Raw genomic sequence first — 12,254 nt, forward strand, 5'->3', positions numbered from 1 at the left:
ATTACAAGCATTGCATAATTAGGGTCCTTACATTTAATATGCAAATAACAGGTTTAAGACTGACAGCACGTGTTCAGTCAGCATTAAAAAGAGACGTGTTTGCTTCTACTACTAGCTAATGTGTAAGGCTTTTTTTGTGTACTCATATGTAATATCCTATTGGAATATTTTTTTATTTTCGTGTAATCGTGTATTTGACTACACTGATCCATCCCTAATTAGGATTATTATAATTCAGTTTTCACGTTGCTGTGTCCATATGGTAACAGCTTGGTTATAAGTGTCTTACACCTGTCTCTCTCTCACTGTGTGTTGCAGGTCCTCTCTCCTCCTCTGCTGTGCTGTGTGTGTGCCCCCCCCCTCCTGTTTGGGGGCGCCCCCCTGCCCCCCCGCCATGCCTTCAAATGCGCGGGCAGGGAGCCTGAAGGACCCCGAGGTGGCGGAACTCTTCTACAGAGAGGACCCCGAGAAGCTGTTTGCGGATCTCCGGGAGATCGGCCATGGCAGCTTCGGGGCTGTCTACTTTGTACGTACTGATCTGAACTTTACTGTAGATACTGAGGGTCAGTACAGTGAGGAGACACACTAGATACTGAGGGTCAGTACAGTGAGGAGACACACTAGATACTGAGGGTCAGTACAGTGAGGAGACACACTAGATACTGAGGGTCAGTACAGTGAGGAGACACACTAGATACTGAGGGTCAGTACAGTGAGGAGACACACTAGATACTGAGGGTCAGTACAGTGAGGAGACACACTAGATACTGAGGGTCAGTACAGTGAGGAGACACACTGAGGATCAGTAGTGAGGAGACACACTAGATACTGAGGGTCAGTACAGTGAGGAGACACACTAGATACTGAGGGTCAGTACAGTGAGGAGACACACTGAGGATCAGTACAGTGAGGAGACACACTAGATACTGAGGATCAGTACAGTGAGGAGACACACTGAGGATAAGTACAGTGAGGAGACACAGTAGATACTGAGGATCAGTACAGTGAGGAGACACACTGAGGATCAGTACAGTGAGGAGACACACTGAGGATCAGTACTGTAGATACCGATATGGGCGTACACACTGTAGATACGAAGGTCCACACTACATACCTGATCTCGAACCGCACTCAAACGCTCTAATTAATGCAGCTCAAAGCACCCACACTGCAGTACTGTTTAGTCTCGATTAATGTGCTATCCAGTGGGAGTCTTATTTCCATCCCTCAAAAGTCTAAATGTTTAGTTGATGCTGTAACCTCTCTCTCTCTCTCTCTCTCTCTCTCTCTCTCTCTCTCTCTCTCTCTCTCTCTCTCTCTCTCTCTCTCTCTCTCTCTCTCTCTCTCTCTCTCTCTCTCTCCTTTTCCCCCTCCCCCCCCTCTCAGGCTCGTGATATCCGTAACAATGAGGTGGTGGCGATCAAGAAAATGTCGTACAGCGGCAAGCAGTCCAATGAGGTGAGTGTGTGAGGCAATGGCAGCACCCAACACAGATCAGCAGTCCTAGTCAGAGCAGTGGAATTTCACACCGGCTATGAAGCTCAACACATAGAAAATGAAGCCACTTTATCATCACTGTGGGGAGGAAGAAACACCAAGAAATGGATCATTCTTAGGCTTCAGTTACTTATTTTATATTGAGGAGTCATTAAAGCATCTGAAGGGCTGTATTTGCAGAATTATAACAGTACATTCAGACTTAACTTTTGCATTTAACAAAATTAGAGGAGTAAGTTATCATAGCAATATAGTTAGAGAAACTTTAAATAACAAGTAGATGATGTCAGTTAAAAATGCGTTTAAAAAATTACAAGGCAGCCCCTGTCAAATGAGGACAATGGCACTTAGTGGGTTAATATGGTTCAATTAAACAATTTAGACCAAGAGTTGAAGGGCCACCTTTGTCTACCTGTGTTCCATTTCCCCTCTGGGACAGTTTATCCCTTTCATGCTCGGCGACCTCATATGGGGACAGGAAAAAAAAAAACACTCTTCTAGTTTATCTATATCTGTCTATCAGCTTTATTGGCATGACAAGAATAAACAAGTTTTGCCAAACCAATGTGTAGAAAACATTATTAAACTTTCACCCTCCCTTTCCCCCTCTTCTTCCTTCCTTTTCCCTTTCTCCCTCTCTTCTTCCTTCTTTCTCTCCTTCTTTCACCCTCCCTTTCTCCCTCTGTCATTCTCTCACCATCCTTCCCTCTCCCTCTCCCTCTGTTGTAGCCCTGTGATGGGATTATGGTGTGACGTGTTCACTGTGTGTCCCTCAGGCTGTGTTAGGTCTCTGCGTACTGGCCAGCTAGTATGACTGTTTGTATGTCCTCCCCCAGCAGGACTGACAGTCTCTGTGTGCCAGGCATGTTTGGGAATTCTAGGACAGAACTGCAGAATTTAGAAAAGAAAATGCCCCTTGTTTTGCTGTATTTACTGCAGTGTAATAGAAAGTGCATCTCTTGTCTTGACTTCTCCCAGCTCACAGTGACCACATGGCCTCCTGTCTCTGGGCAGCCAGGACTGTGTGTCGTCCTGTTTCGATGGCCAGGTGGTGGTCACTGAGTCTGAGTTTGAGCAGGGCCTCTTGTGTTTCAGCATCGCAGCATTGATGCTGTCGGGCCCACAGGCTTTCCTGGATTTGAGAGCCTTGAGTTTATCTTTTAGCTCTTGCGGATTTATTGGGGTGTCCAATGGGTTTTCTGGTTTTCTTTTGATACAGGGTTCTGCTCTTTTTAGTTTTTTGCAAATTAAGTTGTGTGTTTTTGTATTTCTTCGAAAAGGTTTTCAAAATGTTTTTTCAAAATGTTTCCATTTTGGATTGCCAATTCAGTTTGTTGAATTTATTCTTTTGATTTTTCAAATTTACTATTTTTAATTTGTATTGTTCAGCTGCTTTTCTAAATGTAGTATTTAGGTCTTTTACAGCCAGATTGAATGCTGTTTTGGTGGGTTGATACTGTGTGTTTTGACATGTGTGTATTAGAATTTAGATTTCATTAGTGCCAATTGCTTCTTTGTACAGTTCTGTGGTGTTTGGAGCCCATCTGTAGGAGTGATGAAGCTTGTACAGCTTACAGGGCTGTGTCTGTGTGCTGTTAGGCAGCTCTGTTCTTTTTATAAACGCAGTGATTTGGCTGCGGTCTGACGGGGTTTGAGATCTCGCAGTGAATGCATTAATAAAGGAGGGGTCAAGGTCAATGATGGCATAGCCCACCACACTGTTACCAAGAGCTGAGCTGTAGGTATATCTTCCTAAAGAGTCCCCACTGATCCTGCCGTTAATGATGTACAGACCCAGACCTTGACAGAGATGCGGTAATTCTCTCCTATTCTTGTTCACCAAACTGTCGTGGCTATTTCTGATCGATATATTTTGGTTGTGGTACAGAGGGGTCTGTCCAAAATATATGATTGTTTCCCTGTGTGTTAGTTAGTCTGTCACCCTGTCCTGGAGTTAAAATCCCCACAGAGCAGCATGTTCCCCAGGGCCTGGAAGTGACAGATCTCTGTGTGAAGAGCTTGAAAACTGTCCTCATTATAATAGGGAGAGTCAGAGGAGCAACACAGGCTGCACACAGGAAACCATCAGACTGTGAGGATATGACATCACTGCTGATTCTCAGCAATATGTGATTCTCCTCTTTTTATTGTTCTTGAAGCTCTTCCCCTGTACCACACTGTAATGCCTCAAGCCCCACTGCTGCGCCGGACTGTGCTGTGTTTCAGGGAGGGCAATGATCTCCCTGTAGCCTGAGGGACAGTGAGTGGGCACGTCTGCATGGCACCCTGTCTCCTGCAGAATGACCACATCCATCGTTGAGATACTAGTGATGAATTCAGGGTCTGTGCCTTTAAGCCCAAATGCTGATGAACCCAGGCCCTGAATATTCCAAGTCCTGATCGAAAGAGATCTCATAGCTATAATCTATTATATAATTTTTTCTTATCATTTAGAATGAGATACAATGTGAATTATTTTTTTAAATATAAATCTGTGACGTGCAATTATTCTATAATTATTACTATTACCATCACAACTACTACTAATTATTATAATTATTATTATTATTCCTATTGTTATACACATCAATTACACATTCTTTCATTTTAATAATACAATTCGAGTGAGGTGTACTTAGCTCACTAGTCTTATGCAAATAAAGTTCAGGAGTCGCCGTATCTCCCCCAGCTCAGGGCTGGCCGGGCTCCCTGGCCTAGTGAGAGCTGCAGCTATCTATCTCTCTATCTCTCTATCTCTCCATCTGTCTATCTCTATCATATGGAAGACTAGCAAGTAAATGCATGATAGTCTCATGAGCCGGATGCCACTCCCCCTATTTAAAGCAATGGAAAAAATTGAAAACATGTTCAGTGAAAAATGTGTCCAAAACTACTATCAGATATTACATATTTCATGCATGAAAAGATCCGTGTGAATATCTATTCTCTTATGTAAGAAGTTAAGTGCTTGTTAATAAAATGAAGAGGTAAGACAATGGATTTTAAAGATGGTCAGACCTCCTTTAAAGGGAGGGACCAGTGATAATGTTAATAAAGCTAATAAGAGGTGAGAGTGGATTTTAAAGGTCAGCACTCCCTTTAAGAGGGGGTGGGGTGGGTAAGAGATTACTAATAAAAGGGAAGGAAATGGATGTTAAAACATTGGTTAGCTCTCCTTTAGAAATTTGTTTTGCTTCTTAAACTTTTTCAATTTGAGTGTTTTTCCCCCTCGTTAGAAATGGCAGGACATCATTAAGGAGGTGAAGTTTCTTCAGAAGCTGAGACACCCGAACACTATAGAGTACCGAGGCTGCTACCTGAGAGAGCACACTGCGTGGGTGAGTGATACTAATAGTGTTGTTGTTTATTATTATAATTATAACACAACATGGGTGTGTACTGGATATGGGTATGTCCTTGGCATTATTATTATTATTATTATTATTATTATTATTATTATTATTCTATAAGTTTATCTGTAGGGTGTCTTTCATTGGATAAGAGATGTCCTGTCCTGCAGTTTGGGCCTGTGAAGCACAGTGACAGCTTGTTTGTATGTATTAGCGCTTGGACGAACACAGGATTTTCACGTTTGGGTATTTGCTCATAATTTTAAATATTCGTTCGTTTTCAGAACGCAATAAAAACATTATATTGCTCTGAATGCAGACAGAGACAGCATAGCGACAGGGGGCGTGGCCGTGGCCCCTGTGTGTGCCTTTTACAGCAAGACGTTACAATATGTAACACGTTAAAATAGAAGAATATCCCAGGAGTAAAGAATACGTTGTGTAGGACTTACTTTACCCCAGTGAATTAAACTACAAAACAAAGGATGCCAAACAGCAGCTCAAGTTAAATGTTGTTTTGTTTATTCCCAAAAATAAATAGTACGTTGACACCACATTTTGTTTTTTTAGATTTTCATTCCTTGTCGGGTCTTCACATAAACAGTGGCCATCGACACGTTTTCATAAAGTAATAACATGAGGTCTACTTGTGCCTTTTTGTAGCTGAACAAGCAAGCAAACTAAAATTTAACTTTAAACACTTCAAATAAAACAAACGTGGATATGGCGTTGTAAAGTGAAGAGGAAAAAACTCACCGTTTTGGTTCTCGTTTATTAGATTCCACATAATAGTCGCTAATATAAAAATAATAAAAATAAACACCTACCTACTGTTTTAAATAGATTTAAATCAGAAAGTATTTATTGAAAGCACCTTGTGCTCAACTAAGTAATGGAACTCTTGCAATTCCTTGTCGAAATGTATTTTGTTTTATCCTTAAGTTCTACAAGAACACAACCATATCTGTCATCTAAGCATTTGATATGCCATCAGTGCGGTTAACCAGGTTGTTTCATTGTTGCAAATTAAGTTGTACGAAATTATCCTCATGTCTTCAGTTGTTGACTGAGATTTCGGTGACTAACAAATCTAGTAAAGACAGCGATTTAAAAAAAAAAAAAAAAAAAAAAAGCAATATTGTTGAAACCTGCATTGTATGACCTTCCAAATGGCAAATGACATTTAATAGAGAAGTGTAAAGTATTGCATGCAGGCAAAAAAAATAAAAGTGCATTATACATATCATATGGGAGATACTGAAATTGAAGGGAACTATGAAAAAGACCTAGGAGTTTATTTTGACTCAGAAATGTCTTCCTCTAGACAATGTGGGGAAGCTATAAAAAAGGCCAACAAGATGCTCAGATATATTGTGAGAAGTGTTGAATTTAAATCAAGGGAAGTAATGTGAAAACTTTACAATGCATTAGTAAGACCTCACCTAGAATATTGTGTTCAGTTCTGGTCACCTCGTTACAAAAAGGATATTGCTGCTCTAGAAAGAGTGCAAAGAAGAGCAACCAGAATTATCCTGGGTTTAAAAGGCATGTCTTATGCAGACAGGCTAAAAGAATTGAATCTATTCAGTCTTGAACAAAGAAGACTACGCGGTGATCTGATTCAAGCATTCAAAATCCTAAAAGGTATTGACAATGTCGACCCAAGGGACTTTTTTGACCTGAAAAAAGAAACAAGGACCAGGCGTCACAAATGGAGATTAGATAAAGGGGCATTCAGAACAGAAAATAGGAGGCACTTTTTTACACAGAGAATTGCGAGGGTCTGGAACCAACTCCCCAGTAATGTTGTTGAAGCTGACACCCTGGGATCCTTCAAGAAGCTGCTTGATGAGATTCTGTGATCAATAGGCTACTAACAACCAAACGAGCAAGATGGGCTTAATGGCCTCCTCTCGTTTGTAAACTTTCTTATGTTTTTACAATTTAAGGTTACAACCACAACCGAGCTGTTTTGAAAATGAAAGTTAATTCCACCACGGTACTGCTACATTTAAAAGATTCATGCAACGTGTTATAATAACCGGTTTGTTCATAAATATGTATGCTCACGTATTCACTGGGAGTCTCCCGTATTTTGGACCCTTCTCCTGGGACTGTTTTTTTTCCGTATTCTGTTTAACTCCCTTATGTCAGCAAACCTTTCAGTGTCTGCAAAATCCATGGCCGGTGTGTGGTTACTGCAATCCCTGTGTGTACTTAGTAGGGTTTAGGACCCCGGGGAGCCTTGTGGCAGGCATGCATTCAGTGTGCGAGGCAAGCTCACATACCTAGCCACGCACGATGTTAATCACATCACACTTTTTATTTTTTTCATTTGCCATTTTTTGAAAACTGTCACGCAAATTGTGGTAAGACAGTAAATAAGTGCAAAGTATTTTTAACATTTGTAGTGAATATGAACATCACATTTTTGTATCCGTATACATGTAAAATATTAGTTTGAATATTCAGATATTTGTCCCAGCACTTGTATGTATTGATCTCCTTGTGGCTGGATATTCTGAAGGTGCTCAGTCTCTGTCTCTATCTCTCTGTCTCTCTCAGCTTGTCATGGAGTATTGTTTGGGCTCCGCTTCAGATTTGCTGGAGGGTAAGTGTACTTGTTCTGCTATAAAAATGTGTTTCTTTCTGCACGTTTGAGACCTATACAGTGCCTGGATGTGCATAGCGGAGACAATGTAGAGAACTGTTCTGTATACAGCTGCAGGGACTTTAACCAGCTCTGGTTTAGATTGTTAAATTGATGCACTGGCGTGTTATTTTTCAAAATAAAGAACAGTTTTTTTTAACAGAAGATCCAATAACTAAAAATAATGTTGTGCATAATAGTTAAAGAGAAACACTTTAGATTTTAACTACTGGCCCCTTGGGACACTGGGCTAATGTTTTTACTGGCCCGGATGCAATTTTATCTGGCCCAATACATTTATATATTTTTTTCGTGATGGTTTTTATTTTCAGTATGGTTACCACACACAGTTAGAAACAAAGAGAGCCCACGTCTCAAAGGAAAGTGACTAAACGAAGCCTTTCAATATATGTTACTTCAGCCATTTAACATGCACACATTTGTGTGCTTGACAGAATATGAAATACTATTAAGTATCATTTTGCAACATGCAACCGAGCTGTTACCGTATGGTCACAGCAACGCTGAAACTGAATTATAATAATCCTAATTGGGGATTGGTCACTGCAGTCAAATACACGATTACACGAAAATAGAAAAAATATTCGAATAGCATATTACATGTTCGAGTACACAAAAAAGAAACCTTATACATTAGCTACTAGTAAAAACGCATCTTTCTTTTATTTATTTTTTAATGCTGACGCTTAACAAGTTTTATGTCAGTCTTGAACCTGTTGTTATTTGCATATTAAACGTAAGGACCCCAATTAATTATGCAATGCTTGTAAAGCAACATTCTACAGTAATCGTATTCTGTTTTGAAATTGTTGCCAATTTTATTGCCTTGTTTTTAGCAAATGTTAACAGATCCCTGCATGAGTTCCTCTGTAATGACTGTACACAGCAGCTTCTGCAGCTGTTGCTAGCCAGTCGTGAAACAGCTTCCGGGAGCATGGCACCAGCAAACTTTAACTGTGTGAACTGAAATAAAATAATGAATATAGCAAGTGCTAAAAGAAGTAATCCAAACTTGGGTAACATTGAAATTAGAAAGGTAATTTAACGTTATGATGAATATAAAGACATACTAAATGTTAAGCAGAACAACGCAGTGACTAATAAGAAAAGGCAAGATACTTGGAGTTGGAAAGAAGTTCTTTTAACTCTGGACTGCAGTTCAATGTAAAACATCTACTGTTGACTTTCTGTGAATGGATGGAGTAACATCAGCATTTGCACTGACCAGTAAAAGTACAACCAGGTATCCAGGAATTATTTACAGGTTATTGAATAAACAAAGTAACTTGACTTAGATTCATCTGATGTCAGTACTTGATGGCTAGTTGTAATTAGTAATGTTAAACTATTGTAACGTTGGAATGTATTTTCTGTTTTGGCCAGGTTACAATATTTAGACTTAAGATTATTTTATAAATATTATTTGTTAGAATTAAACAAATGTAGAATATTTAGGTTGCTATATGACAGGTGTTATTTTATTCTGAATACACTACAGCAAAAAAATTATTTGGTAGTTTGCGCAATATTATGCTGCTGTTGCTTTAATTGGAAGAGATACGCGCTGCGATGTTGCTGCTCATGGAGTAAACGCAAGGAAAAACTTGTGCCTAAGGAAATAGGGTAATGAACGAAGGAATCTCATCTTGGACATTTGTTTATACAGTTTGTGAACCCGGCTAAAATTTACCGGCTTACACTGGTATGCTGACTGCTTGTACACACACGCCTTTTACTCTTGGGAGCGTAAGGGACCAGAGTTCGGGTAATCGAACACACACACATGTTACATCCTGTGTATTGATCAAAACATTTAAATTATTGCCTTAATTTAAATGAAGAAAACATGAATACAATAGGCCTACTTCTGATTTGGCTTGTCCAACGTGAATGTAGAGGCCTAAAGTGTGTATCTTAGCAAGGCGCTGGCGTTGTTTATCTACCATGCTGGCACTAAAAGAATCCCATTCTCACACACTCAAGGTTTTAATGCAAGCCGGCAACAGGTGACTTCACACTGGGTTCAAATTTGATGCATCGATTCACCAATATGTAATTGAACCTCAGGACATTTAAGGATAGATGATCAATAATCGATGTATCGATTAATTGATGCACCAATGTTTAATTTTTTTTACATTTGTTTAAGGATCTGCTTATACTTTTTGTGATGTAATGCCAGGGATGGAAATAAGACTCCTATTGCACAGCAGTGTCACCCATTCCATTTTACTACCAGCTTGATTAGCCCCCAGTGTATATTGGTAACAAGCTCAGGTGTGTCTGATTATTAAACTCCGTGAAACCAGGAGCGGTTCAAACCGCTGTATAATGCGAGTCTTATTTCTATTCTTGAAAGATTATTTTTTAATTTTATTTATTTATTTATTTTTAATCCTCACCCCCCCTCCCCAGTACACAAGAAGCCGCTACAGGAAGTGGAGATTGCTGCTATTACCCATGGTGCACTGCAGGGCCTGGCATACCTGCATTCTCACAACATGATACACAGGTACGAGAAAAAATAAATAAATGTTCGTGTGTACGTGTATCTATACAAACCCCCTGTCCCCCCCCCCCCCCTCTGTGTCTGTCTGTTATCTGTATACAAACCCCCTGTCTCTCCCCCTCTGTCTGTCTTTGTTATCTGTATACAAACCCTCTGTGTCTGTCTCTATTATCTGTATCTGTATATAAACCTCCTGTCTCTCCCCCTCTGTGTCTGTCTCATTATCTGTATACCAACCCCCTGTCTCTCCTCTCTCTCCTCAGGGATGTGAAGGCGGGTAATATCCTCCTCACAGAGCCGGGTCAGGTCAAGCTGGGGGATTTTGGCTCCGCCTCCATCATCGCGCCCGCAAACTCCTTTGTGGGGACGCCATATTGGTGAGCACCCCCCGATACCTTTCTGTTATGTATGCAATCGTTCAGAGCGCTAATCACACTCAAATACTGTGAGTGAAGTTGATGTTGCTTTGACTGAGTTCAGGAGCTGCTCTTCAGTTCCAGTTCCATGCCTTAAATGCATCTATAAGGGTGACAGCCAAAGTGTCTTTATATTAGTAAGAGCCAACTAGTGCACAGCTAGTGTGTTTCCAGCAAAACAAAACGTGATCCAGTCACCTAGAGCAGCGGTTCTCAAACTTGGGGCGCAGACTGTATCATTAATGGACAGAGACTTTATTTTGGCTTTATTGGCGGTTTTCATTGTATCGCCAATAATACTTCCACCAATCAGAGGATTGTATACAGTGCTTATAGCAATCTGGCAGACTGGTGTAAAGAACAGGTTAAAGAAGCACTGGAGGAGGGTAAGAATGTGCCAGATTGGCAGTGATGAAGCCAATTTGCTTAAACATTGAAAGTAGACCCAGAGGCACTGTAGTGGACTTTTTTTTTTGTTTAGCATTTTTTTTTTTACAAGCATTTATTTAACAGCCAAAATTGTTTGTCAGACTTGTTAGAAAGTCTATAACAAAATAGTTGATTGTTTTTGTCGATACGTTTATTGCATTTACGTAATGCTTTTTATACAAAAGTATCGCAAATCACTGTACAGTACGTAGCAGAAAAAAAGAACAAACAATACATTTGTATAGCATGTCACACACACAACTGCCACAGTCAGACCATTTAAATAACATTGAAATAACAGTATACACAATACAAAAGCAGCAATTTTGAAGTTACATGAAAACCCACTAAGATAAGAAAGCCATTTTATAAAAGTGCGTTTTTAGTCTTGACTTGAAAACTGTAACGGTCCCAGCTTCCCTGACAAACGAAGGCAGAGCATTCCATAATTTAGGAGCGCTACAAGAAAAAGCCCTGCCTCCTGTGTTGCTTTCCTGTGATCTCAGAGTGCGGTTTGGAAGATACGGGGTCAGTAACTCCTGCAAATAACTAGTTGCTAATCCATTCAGGGCCTTGTAAGTTAACAGCAAAATCTTTAAATCGATTCTATACTGCACAGGGAGCCAGTGTAAAGAGGCCAAAACAGGGGTAATATGTTCACTTCCCTTTTCAAGTAAGAAATGTAACCATTACCTCAAGGGTATTAATCCTGTGATACTGTCTAACCTGAATCGATATTCCAAAGCTTCACATAGTGCCCGTGATGCAGTTGTACCCGCCCCCGAGGGCATAAAAGAGACTGCAGTCACTCAAAACTTCATTATTTTTCCTTTCACTGCCAGAGAGAGAGAGAGACAGACAGACAGACAGAACGTACACATAGTGTTATATCTTGTTAAATATGCAGACGACACAAAAATGGGAGGAGTGGCAAACACTGTTGCAGCAGCAAAGGTCATTCAAAATAATCTAGACAGCATTCAGAACTGGGCAGACACATGGCAAATTACATTTAATTGAGAAAAGTGTAAAGTATTGCATGCAGGCAATAAAAATGTGCATTATAAATAACATATGGGAGATACTGAAATTGAAGAAGGGAACTATGAAAAAGACCAAGGAGTTTATGTTGACTCAGAAATGTCTTCATCTAGACAATGTGGGGAAGCTTTAAAAAAGGCCAACAAGATGCTCAGATATATTGTGAGAAGTGTTGAATTTAAATTGCATTGGTAAGACCTCACCTAGAATATTGTGTTCAGTTCTGGTCGCCTCGTTACAAAAAGGATATTGCTGCTCTAGAAAGAGTGCAAAGAAGAGCAACCAGAATTATCCCGGGTTTAAAAGGCATGTCGTATGCAGACAGGCTAAAAGAATTGAAT

At 40.0% G+C, this 12,254-nt stretch overlaps 1 protein-coding gene across 2 annotated transcripts in view; it reads left to right on the forward strand.

Annotated features, from left to right (window-relative positions):
- Window positions 1-12,254, forward strand: part of LOC117399038 (serine/threonine-protein kinase TAO2-like) — a 75,594-nt gene that overhangs the window by 17,727 nt on the left and 45,613 nt on the right. For both annotated transcript variants that reach the window (XM_033998185.3, XM_033998184.3), the window contains exons 2-7: window positions 319-526; window positions 1,387-1,458; window positions 4,734-4,835; window positions 7,413-7,458; window positions 9,934-10,030; window positions 10,291-10,404. In XM_033998185.3, the coding sequence (XP_033854076.1) occupies window positions 395-526; window positions 1,387-1,458; window positions 4,734-4,835; window positions 7,413-7,458; window positions 9,934-10,030; window positions 10,291-10,404 (563 nt within the window). In that variant the 5' untranslated portion in view covers window positions 319-394. The remainder of the gene's footprint in view (window positions 1-318; window positions 527-1,386; window positions 1,459-4,733; window positions 4,836-7,412; window positions 7,459-9,933; window positions 10,031-10,290; window positions 10,405-12,254) is intronic.

The sequence above is a fragment of the Acipenser ruthenus genome, chromosome 44, assembly GCF_902713425.1.
Source record: "Acipenser ruthenus chromosome 44, fAciRut3.2 maternal haplotype, whole genome shotgun sequence".
NCBI lineage: Eukaryota > Metazoa > Chordata > Actinopteri > Acipenseriformes > Acipenseridae > Acipenser > Acipenser ruthenus.